Genomic DNA, 17866 nt, shown 5'->3' with positions numbered 1-17866 from the left:
GGAACATTGGAACATGGAACGACGGCACATATGGTACACATACTACATACACTACGCATGCATATATTGGAACATTGGAACATGGAACGACGGAACACATATGGTACTACATACACTACATATACACATACGCATGCACTATTCTATTGGAACATGGAACATGGAACGACGGCACATATGGTACACATACTACATACACATGCACATTGGAACATTGGAACATGGAACGACGGCACATATGGTACACATTACTACCTACACTACGCATGCATATATTATGGAACATTGGGACGGCACATTGGAACATGGAACATTGGACGGCACATATGGTACACATACTACATACACTACGCATGCATATATTGGAACATTGGAACATGGAACGACGGCACATATGGTACACATACTACATACACTACGCATGCATATATATGGAACATTGGAACATGGAACGACGGCACATATGGTACACATACTACATATACACTACGCATGCATATATTGGAACATTGGAACATGGAACGACGGCACATATGGTACACATACTACATACACTACGCATGCATATATTGGAACATTGGAACGACGGCACATATGGTACACATACACATACACTACGCATGCATATATTGGAACATTGGAACATGGAACGACGGCACATATGGTACACATACTACATACACTACGCATGCATATATTGGAACATTGGAACACGGAACGACGATACATATGGTACACATACTACATATAGATAGTACAGCATAATAGTATGGTATAGTATAGTAGTATTGGAACATTGGAACAAGTATTATATAATAGTATTGATTGAATTAGGAAAAACCAATAATACGCGACTTTCTATCCGAATATGTCAGGTCAACTGAGCTAACTCTTATAATGTTATAGTGATTTTTTTTTCAACCTTACTGATGAGATCGATGCTTGTTTTACACGAATGAGATGGTTCAAAGCTTGAAACTCACATGATGACAACTACTGCTTTGACAGAGTTTGAAAGAGCAGAATGCAGAAACTTTTTAGAAGGCCTCACAAACTCTGCAAAATCTGAAGACGACGATTCTGCAAGTTTTCCACATGACAACCAATTTGAATCCCTGTGTTTTTGTGTGACTGATGAGGAAATTCCAGGGGAACTCACTGATATCATTAACCGATTTCTTCATTATAGGTATGTAATAATTCTCATGAAATTTTTTACTGTATGTTTAAATTAATTTATCACAATTGCAAGCAATTTGAAGTACAGCCCAGTTTGCCAGAGTGTGGCACGTTTGCTCGAGATCTCGAGTGCACGACTCGGAAAAAGTCGAGTGCAGGTTCAAATTTTGAGGTTTTCAGGTGCAAGTGCAGATGGTTTTTTTTAACCCCGAGTGCAGAGTTCTGCTATTTTCTCCTCAAGAACAAGTCAAGAGAGATCAGCGCTAATTTTAGCAATTTTTGTTATTTTGGGTCAATTTCCAAGGTATAGGTGCACCTTTTCAGGATTAAAATTTATCAGGTGCGCTCTTCCAGTGCGGAACTTGGTATTTCGGAATTTTTCGTCGAGCGCAGCCTTGTCATAGACCTTTTTTCAAAGAGGCTACCCTGTTGAATAAATTATGTAGTCCAGCAGAAAAACAATGATAAAACTATGCATAATTATTACAATATGCATGATACAGTAATTATGCATGGCTCTATCATTGTTTTTATGGCTGGACTACATAATTATTCAACAGGAGGTCCTCTTTGAAAAAAGGTCTATACTCTGCAAACTGGAAGTACAGTACACCACCAGGCAATGTCAACCGAACCCTATCGAACTGATTTATTTAATCAAACCATCAAAATAAATTGAACCTAGTCAAACGATACCGTGAGTCAGGGGTATCTTGCATCAGTGGAGGGAAACTTGCATAGCCATCAAATGACTGACCAATCAAAGCAGCAAAATTTCAAAACAAGTGAAATACGCAGCTCCGCTAGCAGCTCTACTCTACCAGTATAGACTTAAACTCGTATATCAAGATTACAGGATTTCGAGTACAGGCCAATTTTACTTTCGTTTTGAGTGGTTTCATTTTCAATTTGCAACAGGATGCTCGCCCATAGTTACAGGGTTTTGTGCAAAAAAACTAAGCATAGAAAGTTTTCTATGTTTCACTTTTTTGCACCTATCTGCCTATTCTTCAAAATGAAAATATTTAAGATTTTAAATTCTTCTTTTATTCAAAATTATTTTTTACGGCACTTTGTTGGCAATCTAGCTCTCGCATCAAATTCCCGCTTTCTTCAGTAAATTGAAGATGAGAAAAAACCTAAGCCACGGATCACGGATTGAAACAAATATATGAAGGGTGGGATTTTACAGCCGCTTGTCCTGCATGGGCATTGAGAGACCAAAAAGAAGGGCTGTTTGAAATGTGGCAACCTCATTGGTTAAAATATGATAAACAGCTGCGAAGGAGCGCTGGGAAGCAATCAGTAGAAGAGACCATTTTCGTTTTTGTTGCAGATTTTGATATAAGCTTCTCTCAGGGATTACTTGTCAATGTACATGTACACATGTGTTGTTTCAACTTGTCAGCATTGTATTAATGTAAAGGAAAAGATAAAAGAGCTAAGACTAGCCTAGTTTCTAATCCTGATATAGGAGTTTAAGTTTAGACTGTCTACCATTTTCGTTTTGACTTAACTTTGTATTTTAATGACCAGCCAAGTCATTCATTTTAGGGCTATGCATGTTAGCCTCCACTGATGCAAGTTAACCGATCTCACGGTAAGTGTTTGAATACCGTGGAAATTACCGTGAAGTTGTGTAACTTGCATCAGTGGAGGAAAACTTGTATAACTATCAAATAAAAAACCCATAAAAGCAGCAACATTTCAAAAAAAATCAACTAGCTACCGTCAACTGCTCTAACTTGGGACTAGCTGACAAAACATGGGACAGCAATTCAGCCACCATTTCACCGAACCTCCAAAGTCATTTGATTTTAGTTAATGAACGACGTATTAAGAAATATATACATAATTTCTCTTTTGCATCGAAAAAATCGAAAAACATTCCGTAGTGAAACACACGGGAGTGTCTGTGCACTCTAAGAGGAACAAAGAAGTATGATTGATAAACTTGGTGGAGTTATCAAAACAAATTTGTTGTCAAAGAGATTTAACAGTAAGTGAAAATACAGGCCAGATATTAGAGCCAGTTTTTCTAAGAGTGGGGCAGGTCCAATAGTTTGAAACTTAGATTTTTTTCATTTTTGGATATGTTATTTTTTAAGTATAATGAACTGAGTAAAATCCCAAATTCTTTTAGTCTGAAAATCCATAATGGCGGATTTATGGCAATTTGAAGTTTTTGGGATTTTTTGGCATTGCACTTAAATTGATTTTTGTTATGAAATTATGCTTTCTCATATCAGAATGAGGAATTCTTTTTTGGGTATCCTGAAAATATGGTTAGTTATAGTTATACAACGGTTTTGTCATCCATTTTTGGACTTTTATATAAAGGCATATGTTTCAAAATTCAAAAGATCTCTTAAACTCCATCCTGTCTATAGATCTTTTGAATTCACATTTGATTTCCCTGGAAACCTTTCTGGGTTTGGTTGAAGAAAAATATGATAATGGCATCAAAATTATTTTTTATTGGCCAATTGTTGGGTGCAATGGAATGTCTTCAGCTCAAGTAGAAAAATTGAAAAAAGCGTACTTTTGGACCAAAAATGAACTTTTGACAACTTTTTCATCCTAATCTCATGGTTTTATTATGAAGTATTTGTCTTAGCCCTAATTTTCCATCAAATTCATGGACCTAGATCCCTTCAAAGTTTTCCAATGAACCAAAATATTCCATTTTTTGGTCATTTTTTGAGCGAAGTTTAAAAGAATTTCAAATTGAGATAAAAAATTAATGGAGCAAGGTCACATAGGTTTCTCTTTTGTTCCTGAGAGACTAAGAGGTTGTCTCTGAGGAACAAAAGAGTTGGAGGCCAGACAATGTTGGGATCTCTGGAAAATGGGAGCTAAAGTTGGTACTTTTTTCAGACATATCAGGCTTTTCAGGCCTCTAGGGGCCAGTGGGGCCAGAATTTTTTGTTGCAATGACCTCAAATGGATAGTCCAAGGACTGAACTATCAGAAATAATCCTTTTGATCAGATAAAAACTCCCCTGACACTGGTCAGGTGTCTCTGAATTACCCCAAAAATCAAAATTGTAGCGTTTTTGTGACATCATAGCTCAGGCTACCATTTTGAAAATTTTGATTTTTTTTGAAAATTGGATAGTTGACCGCCCATATTTTCAGAATAACCAAAAAAGAATTCCTCATTCTGATGTGAGAAAGCATAATTTCATAACAAAAATCAATTTAAGTGCAATGCCAAAAAATTCCAAAAACTTCAAATTGCTATAAATCCGCCATTATGGATTTTCAGACCAAAAAATTTTGGGATTTTACTCAGTTCATTATACTTAATAACATATCCAAAAATGAAAAAAATCTAAGTTTCAAACTATTGGACCTGCCCCAAATTGCCCCATTCTTAGAAAAACTGGCTCTTAACACGTCCCATGTTTCGACCAATCGTCCCAAGTTAGAGCAGCTCCGCTTGCAGCTCTACTCTACGATCTTTGTTTTAATTTAACTTTGTATTTTAATCATGTTAGCCTCCACTGATGCAAGTTACCCCATCTCAAGGTGTCTTGATTAGTTAAATTTAGTCCAATTAAAAATACGGTTTGATGTTGTTAGATGCATGTTCCAGTAGTTAGACGAGTGTTTGAGTAGTTAGACAAGTTTTTGAGTAGTTAAACGAGTGTTCAAGTAGTTAGACAAGTGTTTTTAAAAGTAGTTCGATGCATTTTCAATTCTTTTGATGAGTGTTCGAATAGCAGAAAGCACAGTGCAATCAAAAAGAAAATCGAACCTATAGAACAATGATCGAACCTATCGAACATTGATCTAACCTATTGAACATTGATCTAACCTATCGAACATTGATCAAACCTAGCAAACTTTAATTGAATCGAGAGCGGTCCATCAATCGAACTTTGCTGAATTTTCATAGTTTGATTACTGTTCCATTAGTTTGTTTAATGGAACAGTTCAATTGACATTGCCTGGAGTACAAATGAAAAGAGTGGAGCATCATTTAAAAAAAAAAACTAAAATGCTCTTTTTGGAAAATTTTGCCGAAAAAGACATTTTTTTCATGATGAAATGTTGAATCAGCAGAAAAGTAAAAAAGTACAGTATACAGATGAAAATCACTGCTTTCGGCATTATTTGACAATTTTAGATAGAAAAATTGATTTATTGTTGAACAGGTAGTATTTATTTTTTTGACATTGCATACACAGTTAGGGTACAAACTATTGGTCACTACGAACCCTGCAAACCCTGCAAAAAACCCATATTTGCAAATCTTTGGTCACGAATTTGAAGGGTTTGCAGCGTTTGAAGGAGATTCAAACACAGTACCTCTTGAGCTACTTTGTTTGCAGATATCACAGGAGTTGTAGCTGAATTTCAATCTTTTCTCAGCAAAAAGAAATGTGCAAATCTTTGGGACATTCAAACCCTACAAACCCTACAGAAAATTTAGAAAATCTGCCATATTTGTTTTTATTCTTTGGTTTAATTTACTAAGATTAAAAACCCCTATTTGTTAGGAATGTCAAAATTGGATGACTGACCAAGGATGAACCATGTGACTTTTCTTCTCTTTATTATCACAGCGGACGGACTCACTTGTCAGAACAATTTTTAGCCATCCTTGAGTCGGCGTTTGTTACAGCGGAGAAAAGAAATCATGTAGGCAATCAACAAATTTCAGTCTACAAACCCTGCAGATTTGCGAATCTTTGGACAAAGTTGCAGGAGTTGAATATCTTGTAGATGTTGTAGCAGATGAATGTGACCAATAGTTTGTACCCTTAGTATGTCCAATCTGTTCAGATCTGTTTTGTTTTTAGCTGGTTTTTGTCTGAATACAGACTAGCAAAATGGAGTCGTATATAAAATCTGAAAAACATTTTCCTCAACCTTTAAAAAACTTCTGACAGTGACAGCTTTGCTCTTAAAGGTCAACAACGGTATGTACTACAACATTCCCAAACATTCTAAGACATTCTGGAACTAGTTAGTAAATAAAAGGAAATGATCAGGAACATTCAAGAAGGTTCTCTAGCATTCTCAGAATGTTCATGAACCCTACGAGCAGATTAGAAGTGAATCCAATTGATTTTTCCCTACAGCTGGCATTGTTTACACTGATAGATTACTGAGAATCAGATATTTAATCAACCCCAAAATCTCAATTTGGCCATCTTCAAGTACTAAGAAAGTGGAACGTAGCCATCAAAAATCTACTAAATCTTAAGTTTAGAACAACCTTCAGCTACCTAGGAAACAGATACTGGTTTGTTAGATTTGTTACATTTAAGAGAAATCTTGAGAAATGTTGGTAAACTTCTTCAGAAAATCATTTCCAGCTATTCATTGTTTCTAAATATTTAGTGCCAAAAAACTTGCAATATTGACAGCACAGGGGGGGGGGGTCGGTAGTAAAATCTCTGACATAGTGTGACGTTTACTACGGTGGTGGTGTGACGAAAAATTGAAAAAAACTTTTACTACCCAGGGTAGGTAAATACTAAAATGGGTGGTATCTATGTGTTAAATGTTGAAAAAAATTTACTACCTGGGTAGTTAAAACTGGTAAAATTAGCAAATTTTCGCTATTTTTGTAATTCTTTTAATTATTTATATAGATGACTTTTATGAAAAAATCTGAAAATTTTTATAATTTGAAAAAATTTCTGTTGGAAAGTTGTTTGCTGTAAACAAAAAATTCTCGAAATTTTTTGTCAATATAAAAAACACTTGAATTCTAAGGGCAAAACATTAATTTTTGCACTGAGTGAAAAATGTGTCACAGAAAATCATTTGTTAGCTTTTTTTGTAAAATCAGTCCGAAAAGCAACCAAAAAATAGGTGGTCTCCATGACAAATTGTCCCAAAAACTTTTATTACTACCAGGGTAGTAAAATACCTCTTCCAAAAGTCTGGGTGTTGGTGACATGTAAAAATTTGTAAGAATCCTTTTACTACTCATATATGTCTGAGATTTTACTAATGACCCCCCCCCTCCTCCCCTGGACAGCAGACCCCCTAAATTTCTTGAAAATCTGGTTACTTTACAAGGGATTTCCAGAGGCTACTGAAAATTCCAGGCTTATACAGTGATTGAAAATTGGGATTATCATTATTCTTTGGTGGAAAACAGTACTTTTCGATGATTTTTCAAAAACTTTCTCTTGTGTTAGCTAAAGGGCCTTATTTGCCTCACCAGTCCAGAAGAATTGCACTTAAGAAAATTTTTTGAATTTTACTCAAAAATGCTTAGAGATCACATGGGGTTTTATTTTTGTTTCTGAAACCAGGCAACTTTTTTTTTCCAGGCTCAATTAACTGTTTGTCGCAACTCTTGAAAATTTGAGGCAAATATTGCACTTTTTGAGTTTAACACCTTCTTATAGGGCCTGTAGAGCCCAGCCAGGCTGAGTAGAAGATAAATTTTTCAACATTTGATCTTTGTTAGTAGGTGAACAGTATTTGGCAAAAATAAAATTACTAAGTAAGATGCTCAAGGCCTAAAAATTTTGTAAAAAAGTGAATTTTGTGCCATATCTAGGCGGTTTTTTATACAAGTACTCACACTTAACTGTGAGTACTTTCAGAAAAACAAAAGAAACTAATGTGTCCTTAGTTGCAACTTAATTTTTTCTATCAAAGTCAGACTTTTACACTTGGAAAAAAAGTCCAAATTTCAACCAGCCGCCAGCAACGCGACCATTATGGATTTTTAGGGCTTTTCATATTGTCTAATAAATGTCCAAAAATGAAAGCAATTAAAATTTAATACCAACAAAGTTGTCTAAAACTGTCTGATTCTTAGAGAATATGGATCTTAAACCAATTTACCGTACATTAGGATCGGGGTGGGTACATCTCTGCTGGACTTTCAAAAAATGTTGATTTGCCATCGTACCCAACCAACCCTACTACAAAACCTGCCAAATCAGAGTCTTTATCTTGTCTGTCTCCCTCTATCTTATTAAAACCCTATTAGCCCCAATTTGGTACAGATGTTCTCCATCATGATACAATTTTCCAGGAAAAAAAAAAATTGGTGACGTCATTCAAAAACTGATGACGTCATCACAAAATTTCCACCTGTCGGAAAAAAACCCAAATATATGGTTTACAAAAATGTCTATTACAGTCGAACCAATAAAGATATTTCGATTCTGTTTGAAGATTCTGAAAGGTAAAAGACTGTTCTTTAACATAATTGCTGGTTTTGCAATTTCCATGAAGATTTTTTCTTAAAATCTATGCTGAAGATGAGTAAATTTTTCAAAATTTGATGACGTCATAAATGATGACGTCATCATTTTCAAAAATTTTCTTTAGATTTTTTAAATTTGTATTATCAATGCCTATCACGTGTCAAAATTTGAAAACGATTGAATAAATAGTTTAGAAGTTATCAGCACTTTAAAATTTTGAGTTTTGAGGATTTTAGCTGGGTTTTATGTCATGTTTCACAATAAAGTCATAAAACCTGATCTGGACAACTTATGATCCTAAACTTTTGTACAAGTACTCTTAATAAGATTTTATTAAAAGTCGAAAGTTTCAAGTCGTTTGAAAAATTTTTCTCCAAGATATAAACAAAAGAACTCCAGCATGGTAGATTCTAATAGGGTTTAAAGCGTAAAACTTGTGAATTCCCTTATTCAGCTTTCCTTTCAAAATCAACAAAATATAAACAGAATGTTGATAATGTTGATACAAATAGGCAAAATCAATTTTATTTCTGATCAACCAACCCATCTCTAAAGTCTAGGGTCAGATAACAACAAGTTTTAAGTTCAGCCTAAGCTTGTACCTGCAAACTCCTTTGAGTTTTGTAAACATTGGAACCCAACAAGTGATTTTACTTTATTCTTCTTTTTGTTACAGGAAATGTCCTGATATTCTTATTGGACCACTGATCAGTTACGTGCTGAACAAGTTTCAAGATACTGATTTGACACAGTTTAAACTTGAGAGAAAAGATGATGAATCCACAGGTATGTTTTAAGCAGAAATATTTATAATATCATGACTTTTCATTACATTTTAGTTTGATTTTTATTTCTAGTGGCCCTTCGTGGATGCAATTCTTCAGCTGCCTAAAAGCTTTTGAATTTTTTTTGGAGCATGCCATAGCGTCAACCCCCCTGACTTTTTTTTTTGGGGGGGGGGGTTACACCCAAAAAAATGCAAATTAAAACTGGGAGCTAAAATACAGCCAAATATTTAGGGGGACCTGAGGGGGACCTGATATGTTTGGGGGGGCCTGGAATTTCAATGGCAAAGCTGGGGGCTGACTATTCCTTCTACTATTTTTCTTTATATCACCACATTTTCGTGCTCGATTCACTTGTTTTATTTTCAAAGACATTTTTACTTATCATAGCGGGCGCCAAAATCAAAATCTTCTAAAATTGCCTACCCATTTTGCCTGAATTTTAGTCGACCCACCACGCTACTGCACATTTCAAGAATGGCAAAAGAATAGAGATGTGATTTTCCTAAAAACGATATTTTTTTTTTTTTTTTTTTTTTTTTTTTAATGAAGATTTACAGTCCAGGCACACAAGGGCCTCTAAACCGATATATCGTCTACAATTACAAAGATCTTGATTCGTAGCGCAATGGATGTTCCATCCATGCCTTGGTTAGTTCTTCTTTGAACGCTTTGATGCTAGTAGCGTAAACAGTTTCTTTTGGTAGTTGGTTCCATGCTGTCACACATCGATAGTAAAACGACTTGGTCTGGACACTTCTAAATCCATCGTCTGCAAAGTTTGGTATCAGTTCGTAATCGTGAGTTCGAGATGGACGCACCCTGCGAATAAACTTTCCAACTGTGGTGTCCTTATCGTAGAAGTGCAAGTGTTTGTAGATCTGAACCATGTCTCCGAAGTGTCTTCTGAATTCGAGAGAAGGCAAGTTAAGTTTTCGTAGGCGCTGCTCGTATGGTAGATTACTTAACCTTCTGACCATCCTAGTGGCACGTCGTTGAACGCCCTCAATTAAGTTGATGTCCTTACGTAGTTTTGGTGACCATACAGATTGGGCATACTCGAGATGAGGCTGGACAAAGGTTGTGTACAGAGTGAAGAAAGTTTTAAGGCTAAGGTCTTCGAATCCTCTTCTGATGACTCCTAGAATGGAATTAGCTTTTTTCACTTGTTTTGATATGTGTTCTTCAAAGGATAAGTCAGAGTCTATCAGAACACCGAGATCTTTTTCAACGAAAACATGTACAAGTTGTTCACCTCTAAGTGAATAAGGGTGCGCGTGGACAATATTCCAATATTTACCGAGAGTGAGAACGTGGCACTTATCTGGGTGAAATCTTAATAGCCAATCATTTTGACCACTTTTCAAGTTTGTGTATGTCTTGTTGGATAGCCAATGAGTCCTCAATCGAGTTGACTTCTCTGAAAATCTTCGTGTCGTCAGCAAATAGGAGAATCGAAGACAGCACATTGTCAGGGAGGTCGTTGATGTAGATAACGAAGAGAAGTGGTCCCAAAACACTTCCTTGGGAATACCACTAATAACATCATCCGTCTTAGATCGAGTTTTGTTAACCTTAACCAATTGTTTTCTGTCAGTCAGAAAAGACTCTACCCATCTCAAGATGTTTCCAGGTACTCCATATCCTTTCAGATTTTTAAGTAGACGGCGATAGGGAACAGTATCAAAAGCTTTCGCAAAATCGAAATATATAGTGTCAACAACACTTCCGTTAGCTATACTTTCACAGCACTTGTCCAAATAATTTAGGAGTTGTGTGACGGTGGAGCGGCGACTAATGAAACCGTATTGCTTGTTGGTTAGAAGTTTTTCGTCAGTTAGATGCTTCATAATGCGCTTTCTTATAAATGATTCCATTAACTTACAGACTACTGAAGTCAAACTAACAGGTCTGTAATTTATCGCAAGGTTTTGGGCACCCTTGTTTTTATAAATTGGAGTCACATGTGCCATCTTCCAATCTTTTGGTATTGTTCCCTCAGACAAGGTCTTGTTCATGATGATAGACAGGGGTTCGGCTAGATGGTCAATCAGTTCAACTAACATTTTCGGGTGTATATCATCCGGACCAAAGGATTTACTCACGTCCAGCAATTTTATCTGTTTTCTCATCATATCTTCTGTTATGATGATGTTCTCAACTTGAATCTCCGTTCGTGTAGGAAAGTCGGGAATCGTTCCTGGGGCCTCATTTGTAAAGACGCTGCAAAACTGTTTTTGTAGGATGTTAGCCTTGTCGAGATCGTCGTGTTTAATCGATGATTTGTCATCAGGGTTTTCAAGTAGTGGTGAGACTCCGCTTGATGACTTAAGTTTAGATCTTACACGAGACCAAAATATCTTTGGCTTTTCCTTGGATTTATCACAAATGCTTTTTTCATAAGTCCTGTGGGTCTTTGACATCAAACGATTAACTCTGTTTCTTACAATATTGTAATTGACACGATGACGATCTCTATCGAGAGGTGCAGATCTTGACCACCTTCTATGGAGCGTTTTCTTTAACTTGATTTCATCTTGAAGATTCTTATTAATTGGAACTTTACCTTTTTTCCTCCAAAAATCGTTTCCAACTTCTTTCAAAGGGACAAATCGATTTTTGAGATCAATGACAACTTTCTTGAACGATTCCCAAAGATCTTCCACTGATTTATTCACGGGTGCATTTTTGAAACCTTCTTTCCATTCCCTCAACGTCGGGTCATTTTTCATTAATTTGAAATATGCCGAAGCATAGATAAACCTTGTTTACGTAGGTTTGGAGTATGCGTAGCAAACGAAATTGAAAGCCAACGAACTATGGTCACTTTTTCCTAGTGGTCTTAGGTAGTCGAGATTCCTAATTTGGTTTTCTTCGCTTGTTAAGATCAAGTCGATGAGGGATGGGTCATCAGTTCCTCTACATCGAGTTGGTTCATTAACATGTTGATGGAGATAATATGCGTCTCTCAAAGCATTTAAGAATTTCTCTTCTTTGCTATCCTTCAGATGCGGGGTGGTCCAGTTTTCCCAATTGATTGTTGGAAAGTTGAAATCACCTAACAAACATTTGTGCGAATATCTCTTGTTTAATGCAATGGACTTGATCAATAAGTTTAGGTTGTTGTTGTTTTCGTTAGAGGACGTAGATCTAGTTGGGCTTCGATAAATGCATGCAACAGCGAGCAAATATTTTCCTGATAGTTGTACTTCAATCATGCAAACTTCATTGAAAGTCACTGGAGGCTTGACATCGATTACCAAGTGTTTAATGGAGATATGGACAAATATGACAATGCCACGCCCTTGATCTGTATCTAGGTTAACTTGGCTAGCAATTTTGTAATTGTAGTCATCGAATATAGGACTGGGGACTGTTTAAAAAACTTTTAATATTTGGGGGACCTATTTTTTTGCCTGGGACCTAGACCTGGGCTGACCCTACGTGCCACTTAAAACATATGTTATTATTATTATTAATTTTGATTCTCATCTTATTCTTTTTCTTTAGAATACAATGCATCAAGTCTTTCAAAACATCTTTATCAAGTTTTTCTTAAGTCGTGTTTGGACTTCATATCCAATTTCGATTCAATGACTATACAAAAGAATCCACAGAGCTTTCATGTCAGTCTACAAGCTGTACGTAACCGAAGGCGGAGAATGGAGGATCGTCATGTTTATTATACTGATTTGAATTCACTTCTTAACTTGGATGAGGTTTGTTCTGCCATACTTGATAGATAACCTTTCACAGGCCTGGCCCTGAACAATACCTTGCGCGTGCCAAAATAGCACTCCATAAAAAATATGTCATGGATGATGAGAAACCACGAAATTTTCTGTTAAGCCAACCTTAATTTCAGATTGACCCTTTTTACATAGTGAGGAAGGTCCAATCTGCATGAAAGAGGGTCATTCTCAAAACGTATGGTCAACCAAATAGAAAAATCTTTAGTTTTCTTGGACACTTATTTTGAAATTGGCCTCTTTCATTTGTCAACAACGACTGTATACCCCCCCCCAAAAAAAAACTTATATTTTTTTGTGTTATAATCATTTACAACGTGTTTATTATTTTTCTACTAGGCCCAGACTGGTCAAGCCCTATTTGCTGTATTTGACGGTCACGGTGGCATAGACGCAGCCAATTATGCAGCCTCTCATTTACTGACACATTTGAAAGCTTGTCCAAATCTAATAACGCAGCCTGGTGAAGCTCTTCACAAAGCTATCTTGAAAACCGACGAGGAGTTTATAAAAAAAGGCAAACGTGAGGTAAACAATTTATACCGTAACTTGGTCTAATGTCGACATCCCTCATCTAATTCCGACACCCTTTTTATCAGCTGAAATTGATAGAAAGGTCAAAACTGTTTTTCTTTGCTTAGTGGTCAGAGAGGAATAATCCTTTTTGTATCTAAAGAAGGGTGTCGGAATTAGAAGAGGGATGTCGACATTAGACCAACTTACAGTGCAGCAGTTAATACAAATACTCTCAGGTTTCTAATAGAGGGTCTTGAATAAGCAAGGGGCGGGATGCAAATTTTTGCAAAAAATGATTGCCAGAGAATTACTAAAATGTAAATTTACACAGCTAGTTAGTCACCTGAGGGTTGATTCAAAAAGAATAAAAATTGCTAAACTTTTTAATGGGATAACTTTTTGCTGATTTCACGTGTATTCAAAAAATTGAATTCTAATGGAAATTTGAAAATGTATTTAGACTTATTAGAGTCACTTATAATCTGTGTAATAACAGGTAATAAAGGTGTTATATAATAATTGTCTGTATGTATTTCACTTTTTGCAGAAATTAAGAAGTGGAGCGACGGCCGTGGTGGTACTTATCCAAGGATTGAACTTAACCGTTGCATGGCTTGGTGATTCACAGGTTGTGTTGTGTAAAGCAGGTGATGCTGTACAATTAATGGATCCTCATAAACCCAATAGACCTGTAAGTATCCCAGCTTCTTAATCTGATATCATGTGGTACAAATCAATTAGTATTCATGTAATAAAATCTACTGATAAATTTTTAAAGCTGTTTTCTTCAATTTGTTAGCTTTTGTATTTCTTGAAGCTGTTAACTGCTGTTCGACACTACAATATTATGGTATAATTGTTAGGTATATCAATCTGAATTGTCTAAATCAATATTAATTTGACATTTAGGACGAGCGTGCCCGAATCGAATCACTAGGTGGATGTGTTGTAAACTTCGGCGGATGGCGTGTCAATGGTATTTTAGCCGTGGCACGATCAATCGGTGATTCTGAACAGAAACCGTACGTCACTGGTGAACCGGATGTCGAAGAATACGAAATGGAAGGTCTGTATAACTAACTTGCAACTTTCAAAAGAAATATTTCATGTTGACAAAAAGGTTGATAAAAGCATAGGCTAATAAACAACGTCAGTAACATTTTTATGGCAGCCCATCGTCACTGCTACTGAAAATTGCATGTTGGATGAAATTTTCTTTCTCCTGAATAGATCGCTAGCGATTAACACAATAAGGTTAAAAGCTTTGAAAAGGGATGAAGATTTTTCAAGGAAATTGATTATATTTTCCCAATTTACCTCTTAGGTGACGAGGAATTTGTAATCTTAGCGTGCGATGGATTGTGGGATACAGTGGAACCTTTCGACGCTGTACAATTAGTACGGAAATGTATGGAAGAAGGAACTCGAGATTCGGCTGCCGGCAAATTAGTTGATTTGGCTATCAAGCAACGATCAATGGACAATATTTCGATTTTGGTAGTTTATTTTGATTTTAATGGACCTGTTGTTTTCTCAGCGGATAATACAACGAATTCTGAAGAAATGTCAGAAGCAAATAATGAAGACGAAAAAGGAGACATTAAAGAAAACCATCAAAATGAAGATTTGAATGTCAAAGGTCAAGTAAGCGACGAGAGAGAAGAGACTCAAGAAAAAGCAAATGATGAAAAACCGGCTGCTCATACAGAGGGGACTGTGGCGACGGAAGGAACAATAAGTTCAAAAGAAAACACGTGATTGCTCCCGCTTGTCACGTGATCTGTAAACTGGTTTTATCGTTCGTTTGCTATGAGAGCTCATTGTAGGGGTTTTTGATATCCGAAAGCCTCGTTTTTGTGATTGAGAGAGGCGTCAAAGGTGAATGCATTTTTTTTACGCCCAATTGTTCAGAAAATGTTGCTTTTTGACAAGTTTGCTCTTTTTGGCGATATGATTTTTTATGTATTTTATATATTGCGGAGAAAAGTATGAATGGGAATTGTGTAACGCCTTTATAAATGAAAAATTTGCTGGGAAGAGTGCCTAGATTGCCCTGTCCATAATGCCCATACCCAGCCCTGCCCTAATTTCCGTAGATTTCTTAAATTTGGAGAGCTTAGAATAAAATGTAATTCTTTGTTGCCCAAAAACTAATACTGTATTTTTCTTGCAATACAAAGATAAATTTATGTATAATAAAATGTATGTATACTCACAAAAAAATATATTTATATCATTCCTAAAACTCTTTATACGTCATTTTAGTTCATTTTATACTACTTTCTTTCTTATATTGCGTATTTATCATTATTTTTTCTCAATATTGAAGAAGGGTTATCTTAGCACAACTTTTGTTCTTTGTTTAGCGGAGTGTTTTCCAGAAAACTAAGCCTTAGAAACCTTATTTTAGAGGTAGATTTAGCTTTGTGATAATAAGTTGTTGTCAACTACACGTTTTTTAAAAGAACATCCAAAATTTTCGAAGCCATCTTAACTTTTTGAGTTTTAAGCCTAAAAATGTTCTTAACATGTTTTTATTTTCCTAATGTTATGACTATTTTTGTCCACTTTCTCAAGAATTTCGGTGCTTTTGAGTCCTCAAGCCTTAAAATGTTCTTAACTTGTTTTTAACATTTTGGCCCTATGTTCTTATATAGTTTGCTCTTATAAAAGAAAAACGTGTAGTAGACTTGAATATGTGAAACCACCGATCCTAGAAACTAAACTCACTAAGTATAACTGCATAGTATATTATCATCAATTTTTGTTTTGTTTATTGCGTATATATTATATTGCGTATATATATATATTATTATACTCGTTATTGTTATAAGACTTTTGTACGATAGTTTACTTAAAAAATATAATTTGTATTCCTACCTATAAAAGATAATCGAAAAAAAGTATATTCTTTTCTATAAGGATTTCCCGTCCTATTACATCGAGGATTTTTGACCATATGTATGAAAATATTACAATTTGAAATTTTAACTCTAAATTATACCAAGGTATCGAACATTTTAAAACATTCGTATTTGGCCTAGCCCGGGGTCCACTTAAAGCTTTTTTTATAGACTAGATGGCGCGATTAAGTGGCCCGGTAGTATATGGTAATCTGCCTTTGCTTAGGCGGACTGTAAAACAGTCCGCCAGATTTTAGTTGATTTTGGAAGGTAAAAACAGCATGAAGCAATATTTTTATAAGAGAATAAGGGATCGCAAATCTGTTAATCGTGTTTGTTTCTCATTTTTGATTATATCTTTCAACTCCAAGTAGCTATATTGTTATTTGGATTTTTATATATTTTTTCTCAAAATGGCGACCTCGCCAAATGCTCCTAGTCTACTTCACTGAACTCAGCGTCATAAAAAATTATCAAAAAGCAAAGTTCAGCCAAAAGTAGACTCTAGTCTATATTTGGCCCTGGTCCCTAACAACCAATTCGATTGACTTCAAAATATGCCATTTTTGCCCTGATTGCCAATCATTTTGCATTCGATTGACAAAAATTTGGCAAATGTGGCAAAATTTGAGTGCCATAAATGCCAAATAAAAAAGATGTGGTGAATCTGGCATTCTTGGCATTTTTGGAACTTACCTCCATACGTCTCCATACAAAACACTGTTCCCACAAGACCTGTGTTCTTTTCGCTCCAATTTTGCCACTTTTGCCAAAGATTTTGAGAAACAGAAGACCTTCCAATGCTAAAGCAAAACAATGCAGATCGGCAATTTGATTGGTTAAAAAATTGTTCGCTTTACAAACGCCGACAGAAAACTGCTGACTAAGCATCACAAAACGGAAATCATAATGGCGGCGTAGCGATGTACAAATTTGCCATGAAGCTGTGATCTTTTGACATTGAAATTGTAGATTTGGCAAAGTTGGTGAGTATGGCAAATTTGGAAGTCAATCGAATTGGCTGTAACTGACATAAATTTCAACAATGAAACAAAACAATGAACTAAACTATGTACAGGTCCAAACGAGAATTATTTATAACCTTGAACTTAGGAAAGTTGGGCTGAATCACCCCTGTACATATTCTTTCCGTCAATTCTTAGAAAAATGGGTGATCATGACGTCATGTGAAATCGGTCTACACCCTCATTTTACTTTAAACCAGAGCAATTTTAAGAATCGTTTTAAATCACTTTCATATCAACTGTAATTTGTGACTGTTCTCTATTACGACGTTCAATCTCTGGAAAAAGTACGGGGTCGACTAAAAGCTTTTTGATAGACTGAATGGCGCTGATAAGTGACCCGGTGTAATTTAGCAGACTCCATTTTTTGGCTTTGATTGCGAGGTAGTAGCAAATAAAATAAATGCCTCTAGATCCAGTTCCTTTTTGGAGAAAAAACAACTAGCAAACAATGACCAGTATACCTATTTTTATTCAAATTTTTGAGGTATTCATATGCTTTTTTATAGTTTCAAAAAATCA

At 35.7% G+C, this 17866-nt stretch overlaps 1 protein-coding gene across 1 annotated transcript; it reads left to right on the top strand.

The window, feature by feature from the left end:
* Nucleotides 1-864: 864 nt before the first annotated feature.
* LOC136816926 (protein phosphatase 1F-like) lies at nt 865-16322 on the top strand (the record flags this gene model as incomplete). Its single annotated transcript, XM_067073267.1, is given in 7 exon segments — nt 865-1189; nt 9043-9152; nt 12662-12870; nt 13240-13428; nt 13964-14107; nt 14326-14482; nt 14741-16322. Coding segments are annotated over 7 exon segments (1449 nt in total). The 3' UTR covers nt 15175-16322.
* Nucleotides 16323-17866: the final 1544 nt, after the last annotated feature.

Source organism: Clytia hemisphaerica, unplaced genomic scaffold, assembly GCF_902728285.1.
Source record: "Clytia hemisphaerica strain Z4C2 unplaced genomic scaffold, Clytia hemisphaerica genome assembly, whole genome shotgun sequence".
NCBI lineage: Eukaryota > Metazoa > Cnidaria > Hydrozoa > Leptothecata > Clytiidae > Clytia > Clytia hemisphaerica.
This window is presented reverse-complemented; position numbering and strand designations above follow the sequence as displayed.